This window comes from Thermobia domestica, chromosome 4 (genome assembly GCF_964235325.1).
Source record: "Thermobia domestica chromosome 4, izTheDome1.hap1.1, whole genome shotgun sequence".
Lineage (NCBI taxonomy): Eukaryota > Metazoa > Arthropoda > Insecta > Zygentoma > Lepismatidae > Thermobia > Thermobia domestica.
Window position 1 is genome coordinate 245,213,833 of NC_137457.1, and position 22,388 is coordinate 245,236,220.

The 22,388-nt window shown below is 37.0% G+C and overlaps 1 protein-coding gene across 3 annotated transcripts in view; it reads left to right on the forward strand.

Annotated features, from left to right (window-relative positions):
* Positions 1-22,388, forward strand: part of LOC145683953 (uncharacterized) — a 318,861-nt gene that overhangs the window by 88,045 nt on the left and 208,428 nt on the right. For all 3 annotated transcript variants that reach the window (XM_081755667.1, XM_081755668.1, XM_081755669.1), the window contains exon 2: positions 21,894-22,085. In XM_081755667.1, the coding sequence (XP_081611793.1) occupies positions 21,894-22,085 (192 nt within the window). The remainder of the gene's footprint in view (positions 1-21,893; positions 22,086-22,388) is intronic.

Consider the following 22,388-nt stretch of genomic DNA (forward strand, 5'->3'; position numbering starts at 1 on the left):
ATAAATTAAATGTCTTTAAAATCTTTCTCGTCTGTAAAGACAACGCTGTCCCACATACGACCGATATTTTCTTCTGCAAACGCCCATCGATCGACCATGTGGATATTTGACAGTTGTTCTTTCCTTGCAGCCCGGAACGACGTCAGATTTGCATTTCTGAGGCGGCGCCGAACAGTGTTCACATCACTTGGAAACCCCGATGCCTCTTTCAGTTGTCGGGCAGATATGAAAGGATGCCAACGGCATTCTTCAGTTAGGGAGCGATCTTGAACCGCAGAAGAAACACGGGGCCGGCCAAATCCAGGTTTTCGGGCTACATTTCTACTTTCTTTATGACGTTTCCACCATCTGTACGCAGTAACACGATCGACGCCATATTCCAGACCTTCATCAGTAACACTCACGCTTGCGTGTTGAACAAGAGCTATAACACCCTAACAAGAGCTATAATTATAACAACACTATATAATTATATAATTATAACAAGAGCTATAATTTAACAGCACTGTCGTAATGACACGCCTTGCTCCCAGAGTCCCAGCACACCACAATGCATATTATCAGCTAACGCGTATGCAGTCGCTTGTAACGTTGTGAAAACAACGCAGGCACATTGTATTGATTCCTACTCAAAAAAGTACCTTAGGATTGGATTTGACCTCATATGTCTTTTTTCCGTGAAAGTGTACCTTTTCCTATATTTTCTGAAGAACACGCTTGCTGACTGAAGTCCCCTAGCATCAAACTTATCTCCACATTTATCACTTCTCTAGAATAAGGAACGAAAATAATCAGGAACCGGTCAAAACCTCCACACTCAAGAAATGTCAAAACGCCCACACAAACGGTCATAACCCCCACACAAATGGACAAATCTCCCAATTACACGAACGGTCATAACCCCCACAGCCAAAACCCCCACACTCAAGAAATGTCAGAACGTCCACACGAGCGGTCATAACCCCCACACAAATGGACAAATCTCCCAAATACACGAACGGTCATAACCCCCACAGCCAAAACCCCCACACTGGTAATCGGTCATAACCTCCAACGGTCATAACTCCCACACAAATGGACAAAACAGCCACACATAGCAACGGTCACAATCCACACATAAATGGACAAAAACCCCACACAAATGGACAAAACTCCCACATGCAGAAATTGTCACAACTGCCACACAAATGGACAAAAAACCCACACAATCGGACAAATCTCCCACACTCAGAAATGATCCTGGTTGCAAGTCTTGCCCTTGTACTTTTTAATAACATTTTTTATTCCACTTAAACTGATGTTGCAACTATTCTTCTTGCACTGTTTTCTAATGACAGAAACACTAAAGTGGGCGTCATAAAGAGTCGCAACAAAGACGTGCAATCACGATCATTTCAGAGTGTGGGGGATTTGTCCGATTGTGTGGGGGTCTTGTCCATTTGTGTGGCAGTTGTGACAATTTCTGCATGTGGGAGTTTTGTCCATTTGTGTGGGGGTTTTGTCCATTTGTGTGGGGATTATGACCGTTGCTATGTGTGACTGTTTTGTCCATTTGTGTGGGAGTTTTGACCGATTTTGTGAGCGTTTTGACATTTCTTGAGTGTGGGAGTTTTGGCTGTGGGGGCTTTGACCGTTCGTGCGTTTGGGAGATTTGTCCATTTGTGTGGGGGTTATGACCGACCGTGTGGGCGTTTTGACATTCCTTGATTGTGGGGGTTTTGGCTGTGGGGGTTATGACCGTTCGTGTATTTGGGAGATTTGTCCATTTGTGTGGGGGTTATGACCGTTTGTGTGGGGATTATGACCGTTGCTATGTGTGGCTGTTTTGTCCATTTGTGTGGGAGTTTTGACCGATTTTGTGGGCGTTTTGACATGTCTTGAGTGTGGGGGTTTTGGCTGTGGGGGCTTTGACCGTTCGTGCGTTTGGGAGATTTGTCCATTTGTGTGGGGGTTATGACCGATCGTGTGGGCGTTTTGACATTTCTTGAGTGTGGGGGTTTTGGCTGTGGGGGTTTTGACCTAGACCCAACAACGGGGCTTGCAATTTGGGCTAAAGTGAGTTAAGAACTACTCCGTTCAATAGTCCACAACGGACTCAAACCCGTGTCCATGTACAGCAAGACGTAAGTAAATATTTTGTGTAACGCTGTGCGCAAGCTTATTCGACAATAACACTTGTAGTACTGTTCCCGACTTTTATGTATACGTAAGATAGATCCCTCCTGATGCCATATAACTTTATGGTGGATAAACACCATGTGTGTGGCTTTTATAGAAACGAAAAAGGAAATGAGACAGGAGCCTAATCCCAAAAGGATCGTTCGTGAGATGGACGCTGGGTGACGTGCCTGTGCGTGGCGTCGAAAATATAGGAGCATATTAATGTTATTTTTTGTTGAGGTGACATCTTAGGCAATGAAGGTTAAAATGTCTTATTATTATTATTATTGTTATTATTATTATTATTATTATTATTATTATGAGCGTACTTTTGAATGTGCACTGGGAAATTACTGCATAACTTGTTATTATTTCTGTATTTTCTCCTGGATTGTATGTTATTTAGTTTATACTAAATACACTACCTTGTCTCAGTTCATCGAAGAAAAGAATTTCGGCGTGTACTATGATGTAAATAGCATTACAGAAAGAAACCAGTTCATTCCAAATATCATGGCTGAACTTAGTAATATTTGCCTTATGGTTTGAGCTGCCAAGGTAGTGTAGAGGTAACGTGCTATTTGGTAACATGTAGCTAGGTAACATGAGTAATGTAGCTAGGTAACATAGATTCAAATCTTCTTCAGGCCAACCTTTGTTTTTTCACAAAGCGATCATGAAGAACCGAAAATTGACTTTTCATAATAAATGAGGAATCGTTAAGAAGGTGAAAGCACACACCTGTATCACGATGGAGACAATTTACGAATGTTGGTTGGGGATGGGCAAACAACATTTACATGAATTACCAGAACGAATCGAACATATTCAATGATCTGAAGTATCCACTTTTCATATTATTGGTCTTAAAAAGAAACACTGCACCATTTGTTAAACATGTTTTGGTACAGTAATCTGTGGAGTAGCGGTAGCGTACTGGACTTGCAACTGGAAAACCTGGGTTCGATTCCCCATCAAGTAAAATATTTTTCTCATAAAATAATGGCTATAAACAGAGATTCATCTGCCGTTGGAGAACTTACAAAGCATCACTTCTGAGAATATAAGTAAGGAGTGTATGTGCTCTTTGTCATACAGTATAATGATAAGTAGTGTTCATTTATAAATTCGTCTTTCTCTCTGTAACTAGTCATATTTATCTTCGTCTCCTATTTATTACTTCTCTCTCTCTCTCTTACTGATTCTCTCTCTCGTAAATCTGTTCTTTGTCCTCGAGGATACCGTGTCTCAATCGAATCACTGGGTAGTAGGGGTTCGAATCTTCGATGCAGTGTCGGTCCATAACCAACCCACATCACTCAACTGATGCAATGGCCCACTTAAGCTCTGGCGCGTTCATTCTATCTGTTCGAATTAGAACGTCATATTCACAATAGGTGAAATCGAGAGTGGACGTTCAGAAGAGATAAATCTTCTGACATGGCTAGAAAATTGCCCCTTTTCTATTGAAGAGAAGATTTTATTTATATTAGTTTGCCACAAAATTCGTTTCCATCCTATAATTCAATGTATTTTATTCACGTTTTAAATGTGAAACATGCAAGGTCTGTTATGTTATATTAACATCCAATATTTGTTTTGAACGTTTGTAACTTTTCATTATGATACAGTTTGGACTTATAATATTGACTTTTTCTAATAGAAATTTAGCAGTAAAGTAGCATTAATTCATTTATCCTTTTCTTTCTCTCCATCTTCTTTGCCTTTTTTATGTTTGTTCAGTTTGTATTAGTAGTCCGGAATGGAGGTAGTACTGGGTTTATTATAATGTGTTTCGTATCAGTATGTTCAATGAACACCACCGAATTTGCTACCGAAATACGTAAAACAAAGCACGTGTGTTAAACTACTGACATTATTCTATATGTGTTTCAGAGCTCTACAATTTCACAGGAAATTGAGTATTTAATTTGACTTCCAAGTTTGTTATTCATTTTGAAAGTGACTTAATGATTGTTTCCTGTATCTTCTATGTATTCGAATAGTCCTGAAGAAATATATAATCCAAACGTTACTTCTATATTCCTGTTGGATTTCTGGAAACGTAACTTTATAATGTTAGGTCCTTTTTTTTAATACTTTAAAATTCCTTATTTTTATCTGTGTTCAGTTTTCTTTTTCTTCTTCTTCTTCTCTCCCCTTTCCTCTATCTATCTCACTTCTGTATGTCTGTCTAGCAGGCATACATCAGTTTCAACTGTTCTTTGTGTGTGTTTTTAAGTTTCTCCCTACATTAACTTATGAATCTTGTTTCGTCTCGCTTTGTTTCATTTTGTGTATACTAATATATGTATATTTTGAAATAAGAATTGCACTCATTTTTTTTGCTAATTTTAGTATGGGAGAGAGGAAAGGAGGAGAGAGAGGGGATGTGTTTACCAGACACGATTACGGGATAAGAAGGTGTATATTGGGTGGCCTAGCTGTACGGCGTTAGCTGTCGCAATTTTTTTGATGCGGAGTGTACCACACATTTGTAAAATGTAAAGAAGAATTGTGTAAATGTGTAATAATATTTCAAAAGACCAAAGCTTAAGTATTAAAAATACATGAGACGCTATCAATAACAGGTGTTTAATGTAAAAAAAAATCATAATGCAAAATGTCTCTTCTTTATCATGTAATACTCAATAAGGAAGAAATGATTAAGTATGGTGGTCATTAAAGGTAGTGCGCTAAATCAATGTGTGACTATGTAAGTGCCTCAAAGCTGTTCTACACGAAAGGTATGTGGTCTTATGCCACATAAATTGAAGGGATCAGTGTAACAGTGGTCTAACCCCCAAAAATTGGAATATGAGATTATGCTATGTGTTGTCGTTTGAGGTGAACTATCAGTCCACCAGGAAGTTTAGAACAATTTACATCTTAACGTTATTTTTTAAAGCAGAAATATTTTCCCTGAAATGAAAGACTTTCTTGTTTAAGTACAAAACTGGTCCAACCCCAGTAAGTCAATCACGAGCTAGGTTTTGCATCACGAGTAACAACAACAAAAGTGCGAATGCGAGCAATGAGAATGCTCCTGTCAGTAGCGAAACAGACGAAGTTGTTTGGTTGGAAACGATTGTAAATCGCGGAAGACAACAAACTAGGAGTGTTGTTGATAAGTAGACGGAAGAAACACAGAAATTCAGGAAAAGAATACATGGGTAGAACGGGGGAAAAGTGAAAGAACGCAGGCAACGTCCACCGTGTAGTTGGGAAGGGAAATGCTATGACTCGTTCGCTGCAGAACAACCTGAAATAGTGTTTAAAAAGATTTGGAAGTTCGGTGATTTTGCATTGCAAAATGCTTTAATTAGTGGGCGAATCCAAGGAATGCATAGAAAGATAAAACTAACATTTTAGTACATAATGCTCCGGAAATATATATATTCTGTATACCATTCATTTCATAATGATTATTTTGATTTCTGTTACTGGAGAGCAGGGGAAGAACGCGATGAATGACGAGCTTTTTGATATTGTCAAGTATGTGTAATGGGTGGATCTTTAAGTTTTATGTCCACGGCTAGGCTAAAGAAGCCGTTGATGATGAGAAATGAATAAAATTGTGGAATGAAGAAAGTTGGAGAAAACGGGTGAGCCCCGAGAAAACCAACGCAGATGGTGTTTGTTCACCACAAACCACATTTTTTATTTAACAGTCATTTTATTGCAAAAAATGCATTATATATATATATATATATATATATATATATATATTGACGATAGAGAAAGAATCAGGAAACACAAAGGATACCAGTGCAACACAATTGGAAATAAATCACATTAAAGATATTCACACAGATACAGAAAAAAAATAGTAAACAGCAGTCGGGTAGTGAGCAAAATGACGTAAGCGTAGATCTTGAGTCATTGTTACAAAGGAGCACTGTAGTTTATAAATGTACATTGCTTGTGCCATCAGTTCATTTTCTGTAAGTAATATACCCGTTGTGTGAATAGTTAACCACACTATAGTATTGTGGTTAGGATGTGGTAAATATTTAAACTGCGGATGAACACGGAATATGCGTGCGACAATGAGTGTATAACTACACCACAGAGCCTGGGTATAAGGACAGTTTGGCAAGCGAAGGGTAAGTGTATCGACTTGCCCACATCTGATACATTGAGCATCAGGTCGAAGACCGATTCCTATGCTCTATGGTTAGTAAGAAATATATTATGCACTATACTGTACCATAACTCTCTCATTCTAGGTAGTAAAAAAGATTAATATTATGCCAAATTTGCACCCAAGAACAATTTGGGTGTCCTGTAACACATTTAGGGGTGTGTGGAGAAAATTTGCATATTAAGTATACGATTACTTGACAGTCATGTCTTCAATAGCTGTGTGACTGGTAAGAGCATACGCGATGTCTAAAATGGCGGTGAGGAAGTAATGATAAGGTTGAGGCCAGCTCTGGATAGAAATAGGTGCACTGAGAGTCACTTGTCTAAGACATCGCATGAAATGGCAAGCAGAGAAAGACTCAGAAAAGGAAGTTAAGAGTTCGCACGTGTGGTTTAATAACAGTCAACCACCTTTAAGAGCCACATGTTTAATACCTAACATTCCTACCTGCTTACTGGTACACACAATTCTACGATGAACGCGTTAGTGGTGTTTGATATCACAAAAAGGCAAACAGATATTTGTTAAGTGTATTGGCGTGTGATACAGAAAGTTCAAAAATCTGCATACTATAGTACAATAAACTGCAAGCAAACATGTTTAAGAAGGTCACTCTCTCATGTAATATTCCATGTAAGATTTCGCGCTTTTTGTTTATAAAGCAAGTTAATGACCTTAGGAACAACAGCTATATATGTTGCTTGAATAGATGTTCTTATATTGTTATGCCAAATAATGCCAAGAATTTTATGAGTATAAACTACAGGGAAGGGGGAGGCAAAATTGCAAGAAGACGTATTATTCAAACAGAATAGGTTAGTTTTCGTGGGATGATATTCCGCACCGGACAGTTGACTAAATATCTGAAAATTATTAAGAATGGTATCTAAATCTCGTTGTGAATGAAAGAAAAATCATATATCATCTATGTAAGTCTGAATTTTAATGGTAGCTGGAGGGACACACAACCCCGTTATTTCAGTCCGGATCATGCAGAATCGGCATAACACTAATGCTGTAGAGCATGGGGAATAAAGGCCAAAGTGAAGTCTCTCGAGAACTGTAAGTAAGCACTGATGGCTTAGTTTATCGAACGCTTGAGAAATGTCAGTACTCAGAAGCTCGGCATTTAAATTCGGACGACTTTCAAAATATGCTATCGTGACCCTAATATTTGCTAAAGCAAACTATATAGGATGCTGCTGATCATGGCCAAATTGCTCCGGTAACAGAATCGAACTTAAAATATTATGTAACCGGGGTGCTAGAACTTTGGCGAGAAGTTTATAATCACAACAGGCAAGACTAATAGGTCGAAAATGATTGATATGCGTGACCTTGGCCTGCTTAGGTATGATCACTATAATACTGTGCAGAAATGTTTTGCCTTCATGATAAGTAGATCGAAAGGCATTAGAAAGTTCAGTAAGAAAAGTAATGAAAAGATCTGGAAATGATTGATACGATTAGTGAGATAGGGAGTCAATGCCACTGGATTTATTCTTTTTTGCATGGTGGAGATCATCCTGAATTTCTGCTTCAGAAAAGGGAGCATCAAGCTCTGTTTGGATTTCAGCCGGGAGAGGGTGCAAGCTATCGAAGACACGGTCATCATTATACGGAATATCTGTCTTGCTATATAAATCCGCAAAATATTGCACAAAGTATGGAATAATATTAGTTCCCTCACATATAAACATCTTTATCATTCAGTACATTATGAATAATTTGTTGCTTGCCTCTGCAACGTTCAGCACTGATATGTACAAGACTCGGAAGCTCAATGGGAGACACTGATGAGATTTTGCTGCGAACAGTAATACCGTGGAGTTTTTGGCGGTGTAATGTTAACAAAAAAGCCTTTGCCTGTTTAATTTGTTTAAGTTTGGGTTCAACGTTAAGAAATACTTCACGATAGTCGTGTAGAAGCTGAGAGTAGTAATTATATTGTTCATGAAATTGATGCGACCGATCTCTGCTGTATTCTTTACAGATTTGTTTCAAAGCTGGTTTGCCCGTTTTTCTCAATATTGGATAATATTGGTCCTTCTCAAATGTTGCTGATTTTTTCTCTTCAGCACAGGCGTAGCAGCTGCTAGAATTCTGGCTCAGACAGAATGTCGGTATTTAAATGCCATAAAAAATTATGTTTCAGAAGCTTTTGAAGTGGTAACTGGATAGTCATAACTAGTCCCATGTGATCCAAAAAACAAACTGGGATCCTTTCAATAGATTGCGCATTTGGAAGTAGGGATTGTGAGATATATATACTAAGAATCAATGCGTAAAGATCCAATGGCGTAGAAATACGTGTATCCAGGATTGTGGGGATGAAAATGACGCCAGACATCACACAAATTAAATTGGTTAATCACCTGTAATAAAGTAGGACAGAATTTCGAAGTAGAAGTGGAATCTTGAGCGGAAACTATACTATTATTATCTCCGCCCCATATAATCAAACGGGAACTGTTATGTAAGGCAGAGGATACCTCGAAATTAAAGAAATTATGACGGTTACGCCATCTGTACGTACCCGCGGCTGCATATGATGTGCAAAATCGAACGTTATCCACATTTCAGGTAACAAATCCTACTGTTGGGATGCGTGTATAACTGTTCAAAGTTTAAATCGTTGCGAAATATACGAGCAGTACCTGTGCCGTTAGCGGTTTCGTTAGGAAACAAAATGTATGCTGGTAAAGGCCTTGAAGTTGGGTTACGGTCACTTCTTGGGCAAACAGTATATCAAGAGAGTAGCATTTAATAAAGTCCAAAACTGCACTTTACTTGGTAGGAGATGTGAGACCATTAAAATTTGCCGTTCCCATTTTAAAAGAGTACTATTGGGGCTGCAATGAAAAGCGCGGAATGGGTTCGAGGACATACCAACAAAATACATAGGCGCAAGGAAAGGAACATAAAGACGCAGTATAAACAAAAACAAAGGTCCCAAACAGTACACTAGCATATTTTCACTGTGGAGCGGTGCTGTCCAAAGTCTTGTGGAAAACCTCCTCATCAATAGGGCAAGCAGTAGCTTTTAATTGAGACATTTGTCTTAATCTACTGCGGGTTACTCTGCTAGTCGAATCATAGGAGATCTTCCCGGCCAGTTTCAGTGCTTTTCCGAGAACTTCTGGCTAAGTATTGTCTGAAATATCCGATGTCAATGCCTGGGATCCACGACACTCGGGCGTATTAGATAAGTCACATACCTTATTTATGTCTGGGGAAACCTCAGAGAGAAACTGGCAAGCCATACCATCATCACGAAGAGGGATCTGTGAGGATACTTCACTGGGTCGGGACACAGAAACTGCCTTGCAGGGGACTGTCGGTGCAGGGCCATCCAGAATTGCCGGCGTGGTACTAGGAGTGGGACAAGTCTTAGTCGGTAACACCGCGAAATCACAATAGTTATGAATAGCTGACACATCCTTAAGTTGTAATATAGGTCGAGCAATTCGGTTACCCGAAGTAGAATTTCCAGACGGATCACTGGACCGATTATCTAAAAGGCCAGTAATGGCCGGCGATCACACTAAGACACCAAATGCTTGTCGCTGTCCACCTTGCACAAGTTTGTGTCTGTCCGGGGTACGTTACCCAACAGCGAAGAAAACTAAGAGTAATAAAGGAAGGAATATTTTTTCTCAACTTTGCGGCCAGTACGTACTTTATAGTAATGACCGTTAGTATAAAGTTCGTCCCTAATGCTAAGAATGTCACCATAAACTTGAAGCACCTGTTTTACTTGGGTATCATACCGTATCAAAGTGGTTCGTATCCACTCGTGGAGCGAAATCGAATTGGGGACTTTTGAAACACTTTGAAAACAAATCCGAAATGTGTTAAGCCTGATATTGGCCATCTTATTCAGTCCTAATCTTGCACTGCACTCAACAAAAATGGGGAGAAATTATTCAAATCAAATCGTAAGCTCACTTGCTGAAAACTATAAAGCACAGCAAAAAAACTCAGAAAAAGAAGAAACAATCACCACTTGAAGAATCAGAACTAAAGTGTGAGCAAGACAGGACGTGTTGCCTCTACGAAAACTCAGGCGCAACTACTACTTGGCGCGAGCTGAGATTGAACCAATAATCTCATGTATAATAGGTGAACGCTCTACCACTGACCCACCGCGGCCATGTTTAATGGATTTATACTGGTACTTGTAGGTTAAATATAAAAGAGAAAGATGCAAAATATAAAGTAAAAACAAGAGTGAAAATACAAGATTGTCTTTTGGTATATGTTCCACATTAGGGTATAACGGTGATCTATCCAGATACAATATTTTCTGCTCTTCTTTATATATAATATATAATATATATATCGGGTGATTCCGTTACTCCGTACCAGGCCTTTAAATCGAAAACGGTCCGAGTTATGTACAAACTGAAAAACACGTATCTCATTAGTTGCAAAGGACAACAGAGCGAAGTAAAAAGTTTCGTCCCAGGGTTCCCCGCAGGGTCCCAGACGGGGTCCAATTCAAAATTGTCAAGTGGAAAAAGCGGTCAAGTGGTATATCGCTTGAAAGCTCTTGTAAAAAGAAAGAAGCTACAACATGTCCCGATTCTCTACGATCACCCTATGCAAAATGGCGGCGGGTCAAAATGTCATCAAAATTTGCATTGAAAACAATATGGCCACCCCTATCAATCTGAAACGGGCAGCCAGACGGAACGTGTCTAGGTTTTCCTATTGTTTCTTTTAAGTGTAGAATAAGATGCTTAGTACCCGCCAATATTCGAAATATATGAAATGTAGCAATGTGTATTGTCATTTGTTTACTACATTAATTTTGCATTTATGTCGATATCTTCGATTTGTCAATAAAGTTCACATTTAAAAAAGTTCAGGCTTATTTTGGAACAATTTTTCATCTTTTTACCAAGGGGCAACTCAATGTGTTAAAATGCCCGGGGCTAACCCTTTTCCCTTAAGAATGTGAAATAATATTTTCATGTTTAACTTGCTAGGTTTACTTTCAGAAAATGCTTTGCACTCTCCAGTTAGGTACTAATTTGTGCAAAACAAAAAGTTGGATGCCATTAAACTTCCCACCTGAAATTATGAGGGGCAATGCCTCTTTACACAACCCTCCTCTCTTGTTACGCCACTACAATTTTTATGATTCCTGATGCAGGACTGGCCATGTTTTTAAACCTTTTGTATCAGCTCACCACAGGCTGTCAGTATGGAACAGACACTTAGGACCGAATTAAGCTCAATAATGCGATCAGAGCTGCAGAATTCTTTTACCGCCCTGTAATCCAATTTATAAAATATGGTTACTCCGTTTTCAGCAATTCTAGCTGATTTGCTATATTTATGCGATGTACATTGTTAAATCAGTGTACAAAAGTATTTTTTCTCGCACGTAAATGCTGCTACATATCAGCGAAAGATACAAAACTCGTCCGAGACAAACTACATGAAATGAATAATTTCCGTTCAAAAACAATGTTACTGAAAAATATGGACGTTATCAAAATGATTGTGTAGCATGTAGAAAACACATTTTATATATGAATGTCTAGCTAGGGACGCGCCATGTAGAAATTACAACGAATATAATCATTTTGCGCAGTATTGTCAAAAAGATAATACAGATAGGTACAAAAGAAGAATAAATGGGTTACCTGATGAAGACTTTCAGATGGAAGACAAGACCTTCACCCTTACTGAATTACAACAAGGACTAGATGCCATAGAAGCAAATACGAATGTAGAAAGTGATCAAAACTTTGATTCAATGGAGAATTTATGTTAAGTTCTATTCAGGTAGCCAATACAGAGAAGAAAATGTACCCTCTGCTAACTAATCGAATTCAGTTAGTAAAACGAAATTCAGAGATAAAACACAAGAACCTTGAATATGAAAATCGATATCAGAGGAATCAGACGGCATCCACACTGACAACACGGTACAAGAAACGGAACACCTTAATAAGAGTCAGAGTTGCGTACGAGGTCAACAATAATAGAAGAAAAGAACAGAATAGGAATAATAGAAGAGGTCCAAAGCAAATGTGGTAAGCAAGTGAGCGTAGAAAAAAAAGTAAGGAAAAAGTAACATAGAAGGAAAACAATAGTGAAAAGTAGATAGTAGAACAATAAAGATGTGTAAAGATAAAAGAGAAGGGGAAGAAATAGAACAATTAGTCAGGCAAAAAAACAAAGAAAAGTAGAAATTGAATAGAAAGAAAACGATAAACAATGGATGAATGATAGAAGGAAGTCTGAAGAATTAAAACGAACGGTTGAGAGACAGGTGAATAATGGAGTCAGGAAGAAAAAGAATGCGTACAGGTTTACTTTCGGCACACCACTAGAAAAAGCTGTTAAAAATATAACTCACCAATTTCCTTCTTATTATCCCCTAAAATGTTTCCCCTGGGCGACATGAAAATATCTCACTTGGCATAGATAAAAATTCAAGGGGGCCATCAGAAATAATTGTTGAAAAATTTCAATGCTTTATGATTTGCTTATAAATACGGCTTGCGTAGGTGTAGCAAATATATAACAGTGGAAAAACACAAACCAACTTGTGCTAAATGGCCAATAAAAGCACGAATCCTTTGTAATCATGTCAGAGCACGGCGAATCTGCTGGACCCGAGCGAGGGTGCGTCTGAAGGAAAGGGAGCAGGCGGTCATTTACTTTTTTGTTTGATGTGTTTACGTGCACTACGAGCCGACAGAAATCCCTGGGACGGCTGGTCTTGATAGTAGCAATTCAACAACAAATAACACTCGTAGATGCAAAACTGTAGACTTTAGCGAAAATCGTTTCCTATAAAAGTAATTTCTCTTTCAATAATACTTCCAAAGAAATTGAAATTGATATCACTTTCAATTTAAAATTTTGAAGTTGACACCCCGTGAAAATATTTCTGCTACGCCACTGAATATGAAAGTATTACCGTTTGATTCTCCACATACAATTTAGTCATTCAATTTTTTGTTTGGCTTGCTTACGTGCACTACGAGCCGAGAAAAATGCCTGGGATGGGTGGTCTGATAGACCCTATATATATATATCACTTCTCTTCTCCCATGTTGAGGGGCATGGTATCGGAAATGTCACTGTTCATCTAAGCAACCCGCAAAACAACGGATCCGACACTGATACTGGTCATGTTCGATCATTTTTATACATCTCCTCCCTCTCCCACCCCAAGCTGCGAGGCTTAATTTCGTTTTAAACGGGATCGGAAGTGTCACTGCTCATCTCAACGACACCGAAAACTATGGAATCGACAATAATATTGGTCATTTTTATCATTTTTACGTATGTACCTCTTACCCAAGTTGCGAGGCTGAATTTGTATGTAAACGGGATCGGAAGTATCACTGTTCAATTCGGCGATCCCGAAAACTATAGATTCGATACTAATATCAGTAATTTTCGATCATTTTAAAATGTCTCCCTATCCCCTTCTCCTAAGTTGCACCCAAAAATGACATGACAAAAACCATCCCAGGACTAAACCTCATCTATATTGAAAATTGGATCGAGATCGGTCGAGTGATTCAAGACATTAAGAGTAGAAATATAGTCACTTTTTATTTAATATAAACATAGAAAGGGAACACTTTACATTTGTGATGGGGAAACAAAACAAAAGAGCTAACTCATGCAACGGTGTTATTAGTTTCTTGGGATTTAAACAATTAGCTTTCCGGTTTCTAGAATACATCTAAAATAGGTTAAAGAACGAGAGTCAAAGTTTAAAATAAGCAGAATTTATTTTGGGTAGCTTTAAATCTAAAATGTTGAAATGTTAAAATCGGAGGTGGACGAGGTATCGTTGACCCTTAGATGGTGTTCACTAAGAATTGCAAAAGAACAAGAGGTAGCTCCTCCTCAGATCATTATTTATTTAATTATTATATTTATTTTAATATATTTTTCATTTATTGTATTTATTTATAGTTAAGGGTCCAATGTGATAGGTTTTGCCATTCTAGGCACTGCGCTGTTTCCTCAGCTATTCTAGCTTCAATTATATGTCTCATACATAGATAGAATGTAGAAAAAACTAACAAAAAGTAACAAGAATAGTAAGAAAAGTTACTCTTCTGTTAATATATTCATCCCCATGTTCAGCTGGTTTCTTGTTAAGAATGTGTGTGTAATACCTTACTTCTATAGCGCCGGGAAACGTATATTTTTACGCCATACAGTGCTCGAATCCTGAAACCTTGTAGCGGTTGAGGAGAATTTTAGTCAAAGTTAAGCTTTTCATTTAATGTTTGCCACAACTTCCCATTTAGTTCTTGATACTGTGAACTGAGGAACGCCATCTGCAACGACTATTTTAAAATCCACGGTTCCCAACATAACACAAGAAAACTCTTCTCATTATTCAGAGTCCCATCGCTGGTTTGCAGTAAAACCCCAAGCAAATGCTGTGCCATCCATTGCACATGTTGGTTTTGAAATCTATATAGACATTCATAGTCATACACATCAGAGACTCTCCGAACTTTGTACACTTTTCTTCTTGGCTCCACATCCATAAGTTCAGCCATTTTGAGCCACTCTCACACACTGTAAGTGCGTTTGCACACGGCAACGATAATATCGGTGGAAGCCCCGATAATATCGGTGTCGGTGTCGGCGTACTTTGCACACGTCGCCGACAATATCGGTGGAAGCCCCGACAATATCGTTGCCGGTGATGAGCGAAGTAAGCGACACACACAAAAAAAATCCTCTCCATATATGAAAACAAATAGAAAAACAATAATTGGGAAAATTATTTTTTAAAACAAGGACTACAAAAACTGTTCTGAAGAGGTGTGGAGGACGGTACAAAACTTAGAAAAAATAGTCCTATGTCTAAATATGTTTAGATTTAACAGTGCTGTTTTAAATATATGCTGTAAACATATTATTTTCGTTTCGATGAGAATTGATGCTGCTGTACATTGCAAACTATATTAGTTTTAATTTTTGTTGGAACACTGTTACATATTGTATGTATATTATTTTGTTTTCCATGCAATTAACATTAATGTCATAGTAGATTAAATGATAAGATTCGAATTAGTAATTCTGTTTTACATTGCTCCATACATACACTGGCGCAAATCCCGGGGGAATGAAGGGGACATGTCCCCTCCAATCTTGGAACTGGGGAGATTGTCCCCCCCCCCCCCAATAATCCGATTTGAAATGCGTTTTTTGGGAGAGAAATTTGATTGTGTCCGATCGCCAGAAAGGAAAGTGAGATGAAATTAATGTCCACTCAGAATAAGCCTCAAATCTGTCCGCCCATATGTTGAAGACAACTCTGCTCCCCTGATCCTCCACAGCATTGTTTCTCGACTACAGAAATAGTTTGAACATCGCCGCTAGATATATATATATATATATATATATATATATATATATATATATATATATATATATATATATATATATAATATGGGAACGATCTTACCCGCCCCCCCTCCCCCCAATGTTGAAGACAGATTTGCGCTGTTGCATACATACCTGTCGTTTCTCGTTTCTTTTTGTCCATGAACTCAAAATCCTGGGCAAGATTTGCATAAACTTTTCGCCATGCTTTTTGCTTTTCAATTCTGTCCTTGAAAGAGTCTGTTATCTTATCCCATATGCAAGGTCTACATTCCACAAGTTCAATAAGGGTTAAAATATCGAATGGAAAAATTCCTGCCATCTCTAAAAATCTAAGCAAAACTAGAAAGATACGAATGCAATAATACACAACCTTTTCATTCAGCCACTGTAGCTAAACTGCAGAACTCTATCAGGGGGTCGATTTCGGTACAAAGGGGAGAGGGAAAACTTGGATACATAGCTTTGGTCTTTGTTTTCAATTGCCATTCCACAAATTATTTTTAAAAAGGGGGATTTGGGATAGTTTTGGAAACGAGAGAAAAAATCTGCAACAAGTGAAGCATGAAGTCACATCCCTATTGTTGAGAGCACAATCAAGAAAATGCCAAATGAGTAACTTGTCCTTGGAGCTTTGGAAAGAGTGTTTGATTGTGCTGGTTTCGTTTCAAAATAATAATAATTCTACTTTGACTTGTCAACAAATATTCTATTCAATCATTGCTTATTGAGTGGAACCGGGAAAAGTGATCTGCACACAATTCTGATGAAAATAAAAGAAAGTAATAATAATCAGGATTTTTTCCATATGCTTATGTTCACAGTGTATCAAACTGAAAATTACGCTTAAATTAATTTCCAGAATGTATTAAAATTTAGAAGCATTAATAGATTAAAAAATATACCATCAAAGAGTGTGTGTGTGTGTGTGTGTGTGTGTGAGAGAGAGAGAAAGAACAAAAATATAAAAAGGAGAGGAAAATAATCAAGAAATGGTTATCTATATTTGCTATATTCTATTTGGTAATAGCTATTTAGAGGGAAACCAGTACTCTTCAGACTTCCCACATTTTATATTTATTTAATAAAGGGAATTAGCTACTCCAAAACAGAGACTGTAAAAAAATAATAAGCTGTTCCGAAGTTGTTTATAGGGCAAGATAATAATAAAAATATTATACAATTGTAATAGAAAAAATGGAAACAAAATTCCAAAGACAAGAAACGAAACAAAAATACACAGCGCCTTGTCACTCATTCTCTTCATCTAACCCGCTGGCCGGCCGACATTATCGGTGGCGTGTGCATCCAACCATAAGAAAACATTGCCCCCGACAAAATCGGTGTCGGCGATACCGCCGACAGTATCGGGGGCTTGGCCGACAGCATCTGCGTGTCGGAGGATCGGCCGATAATATCGGTGGTGTGTGCAAGCTACGATTTGAATACATTGAAGTCGATTTCACCGCCGACATTATCGGTGGTCCCACCGATATTATCGTTGCCGTGTGCAAACGCACTAAGACAAATGAAATAGGTGCTGAGCTGGTTCACAAAATTTGTAGATTATTGTCAGCTGGTTGAGATTATACTCAACTTTATGCATACGAAAAATGAGAAATCAAAGTCTGATTCGTAATTTCCGAGCATTTACTCAGGCACCTGAGATTAAACACTAATGATGTCACCTTGTCTCGCTTTTTATACACACAATCTTGAGATTAATCTCAAAATCTTGAGCAAAGAGTAAGATCTAACTTTTATGGATACCCATTGTTCTTTCTTGCTGTTTGCATGATAGAATTTGTGTGGTGACAAAATATAAACTACCCATCAAATGTGATTCCCAGATCTTTCATAATGCATTTTTTTATTTCCACACCATTGACCTCGTATTAGTAACATAATGATGTTCAATTGTATACGTTTTAATTATATACGTCATAAATTTTTCATTCTTTGTGTTGATTTGAAGTAAATTATTTTTACACATATATTTATCATATTCAACTCTTTCCGTAGCAAATAGTTGTTATCCTCGTAATTAATTACTTTTTACTCGTTACCATAATTAAAAACAGTTTTAGTATTACTAACATATCTGCAATCGTTGGAATTAACTATAATTATTATTAGTTATAATAATAATAATAATAATAATAATAATAATAATAATAATAATAATAATAATAATAATAATAATAATAATAAAGATATATTTAGATATGCTACATTTTTGAGACCTGAGCCTTGATTGTAAATTAAGTTAAAATCAAAGATTATGTCACGGACGGCAAATGATGACTTAACCCAAAATCAACTCTTGGCCCCCCAAGTGAGGGCTAGTCTCTATTTAATAATAATTACAGCAAATTAATAATGTTTATAATAGAATGTGAAACACTTTTTTAAAAAAAATTAAACTACGTGAACATGATAAAGCAATTAAAAGAACCTAATTATTAATACACTTTGTATTCTCATTTGTTTAACTGCAAGAACCCAGACCTAAAGAAAAAAAAATGCCCAAATCTCATAAGAAATGGGAAATATTAATATTACATAAATTGATTCTCCTTCTCTATCAGAAATGTAGTTTCCAAAAAGCTGAAACAAGGAAATCCTTCTTTACTTCATAAATATTTTTGAATAAGTAATGGGAAATTCGAACACTAAAGAAAGTGCACCCTTAGTTTTTTCCTTTTTATACGTTGAATTTTCAGTTTTTTGTTTGTTTGTTTTACAGTGGAAAGTTTATATGATAAGTTTCGTTTTACTAAATTCGGAAATTTGCGAGATACGCTGCACTTAAAAAATCTCACCCTTTTACGATACGTATTTCCAAAAATTCTTTCTTATAATCCGCTTTCGTAAGAATATGATTTTTCAAAGTTAAAATTTAACGACTCTACTTGTAGTAGTATGCCCAGAAAGTCACTTATGTAAACACTATTATATAAGAGTACAGAAGATGAAGACAGTCAAAATATGGACTTTCATGAACTGTTTCCGATTTCGTATTCGTACATTTCCTACACATCCTCATTTTATTCACCTACATAGGCGCAACCATGGCCTACAGTTGAACGGTATTAACCAGGTTATGGCATATGCTGATGATGCAAATTTAATAGGGGATGATAGGAGAACAATACAAAGAAATGCAGAGATCTTATTAAACGCTTGCAGAGACATGGGTTTAGAAGTAAATGCAGAGAAAACAAAATACATGGAAGTGCGTCGGGACCAGAATACAGCAAATTATGGATGCGTTAAACATTCAATAATACTTTTGATAAAGTGGATAGTTTCAAATATCTAGGGTCAATATTAACAGTGGAAAATCATATTAATGGAGAAATTAAATGTCGACCAAAAACAAGGAATTCGTCTTACGATTCGGTTCAAAATCTCTTGTCGTCGCGAATTCTGTCGAGGAATTTGAAGCTTAAAATATATAAAACGATAATCCCACTTGTTGTTCTGTATGCCTGCGAAACATGGTCACTTACTCTGAGCGAAGAACATAGACAAAGTATTAAAGAACAAGATCCTAAGACGAATATTCAGACTCAAGAGAAACGGGAATGGGCAATGTCGGAAACTTCATAACGAAGATCTACATAATTTATATGGTTTACCCAACATTGTTAGGGTCGTCAAGTCTAGGAGCCTTAGGTGGGCGATTCACGTAGCTAGAATCGAAGAAAGTAAAAACGCTTTCAAAGTGTAGACGGGAAGACCAATCCGCAAACGACCATTAAGAAGACCTAGGCGCAGATAGGAGGACAATATTAAGATGGATCTTGCAGAGATTGGAATAAACAGTAGAAACTGGATGCAGTTAGCTAAGGATAGAAGTCAGGTGAAAGCTTTTGTGAACGCGGCATTGAACCTCCGCGTTCCATTGGCCATAGTTAGTTAGTTAGTTAATTATACTACCTAAGTAACACAAGATATGAAAATGATAGGTTTCCAAACACCAGTTACCTCCTTCACCTGGTAAAACTAAAAACAAAGCTACTGTCTCCAAAGTAAAGATGCTCTTTATCTTTCCTATTAATTATACTATTTTGTTTAGATCTAATAAGAGTGTTAAAATCAATATTTCCTGAATTCATCAGAAGCTGATGGAAAAAAAATAAGAAAAGCAAATAGAGAAATCAAAGTAGTTGGTTTTGAGTTGATAAGTTTCGTCTATATCTCATTAACCGTTAAGAACTGTTATGCTGTTAGCAGCATAATGAAAAAGTTGATGGTGATATACTTCAGCAACTGTTTCACTTCAATAGATGAAGTTGTTCTTATACAGCATAAATGTTTACGAACTACCTTTACACTGATGGAAGAGAGAATAGAAAATAAGGTAATTTGAGCTGAATATCCCAATGTTTTCTTCGTGTGTAATTAAAATATTGTAAGATGAGTCAAAGAATAGTACGTCTCACAGTCATCATAGCTCAGCATGTTTTTGCTTATGTTCACTCTAGACAACTTCAAACGTGGTACAGCAAATATTACGTAATATGAATTGAAATGAAATCTTACATTTTAACGTCTTAGTTTTAAGCTCTTTAGGCTAAGGAAGGCACTTGACTAAAGGAAGTGAATGATAAAGAGGGAATAAATTGTGGAATGAGAAAGTGGGAACTAACTGTATTATACAGGGAAAACCCATCTAAAAGATGTTGTCGAGAACAAATTACTTGGCTGGGTATCACATCAGGGACCCAAGGTTTTAGGGATAATCGCTGAAACACTAAGTCACCATGTTTCCCGCAAGCTACTGAAATGTGACAGAAAAGTCGTTTTGTGCACTGTTTTTCTATTATTATGTAGGAAAGGGAACCATCCGTCTGAAATTCATCCAGAGATTGTAGAGATTTGTGTAGAATATATTCAAACATTTATTTCAGCCGACGAATTGATATAACGGACAAAAAGCAAGTGGCAGGCATTAAATACCAATCTATGGGAGGAAAATGTTTCACGTTGATGGACTCCAACCAACACCCACCGTACAAATTCCCGATCTAGTCCCGTTAACTACCATCTTTCTGTATTTCTGAAGAAATACATTCGAAGATGTTTGACACTCTGAATGCAGGCTGCTAACTGACTTATGAATAAAATATTTCTGCAACAGTGATGGCAGATTCGTCCTCCTTGCGGACTAATTCATTCCTCTGGAGTAAATATCTGCACTGCCGTAGCGACTATATGAATTTTTAGTGTGATATCATATACATAAAAAGTACATTTTCATGGTTGGATTGCTTCGCATTCAAAAATAAATTAAATAGTCACTTTTGTGATTCTTCCTTGTACTGGTATAAATAGTCAGAACTTTGTTTAGTTCAATGACGTGTATCGATTAGCATATGTCTCGTTGTGGGGTATATTTCCTTTAAAAATATTTTAAAGTTTATTAATACCACGAACTGAGACTTGATAACATTGTTATTAGTAGGTACGTCCGCCCGTTGCTTCGCATGAGAACCCTTCAACGGACGCATTCTTTTTTAAATTCCGATTTTCATAATATCTTTCTTGAGTGTCTACATTGCCCCAGTTTGCTAATGTATACAATGTGTTAACGATTTAACGGATCACGACGGCTTTAACGGTGATTAACAATAGTTTATATTCCATACACAAAAGGAATTTTTAAATCTGCTTTTCGCAAAAATAGCTTGAGTGATTATCTCGAGAATGTTTGTTCATGAAATCAATCCGTTAATATACTAACGGATAACAGTGACCTCAACTGTGCCTATGTATGGTTAATATCCCATGAAAGTGTGAACGTGCTTATGAATAGCATACTTTTAAAATTTCTTACATGCACAAGGTAGCTAGAGTTATTATCTCGCCCAAGTTTACTAGTGGTTTCCATTTCTTAACGTATTGTATTCGAATGTTTAAAACTATATCCAATTTCTTCAGATTCATCGTTTCATATGTATAACTGCAAAAAAAAACACGTGTTTAAAAATCCATGTTTTAAATAAATTTTATAATAATAAAATACCTATATAACACAAGATATGAAAATGATACGTTGCAGAACACAAGTAACCTCCTTCCACTGGCAAAACTAGAAACAAAGCTACTGTCTCCAAAGTGAAGCTGTTCTATATAATTCCTATTAATTATACTTTTTGTTTAGATCTAACAAGAGTATTAAAATCAATATTTCCAGAATTTCTCAGAAGCTGACTTAAAAGATATAAGAAAAGCAAACAAAAAATCTGGCGACAATAAAGTGACACCAGCCACTGGTGGCTTATCTGTTTCACGAACAAACGCAAAAAGAAGCGTCGCAACAGGAAAAACAAATTCGTGTGGCTTTACTCCCACTGGTGATCCTAGCTTTCAAATCCAGGTAGAGAAGGTAAGTAAACGGAAATTTTGTTTATTAACTTTCTATCTCATACGCACACACAAACACACAAAAGTTAGGTCTTCTCGTGAGATTCCTTTTCGTGAATATCTAGATCCGGTAATGAAATCAGATTAAAATACTAGTATTTCATTATTTAAGTAGTATCACATATCACTTGTTTCCGTCATGCTTTAGAATATCAGTATCAGAAAAGTAAATAAAAGTAAATACACTAGAACGTAAAATTATCTGAATAAATGTAAAAGAATCTGAATAAGTGGTGGATAATCCAATGTCAATTCGTTTTACTAT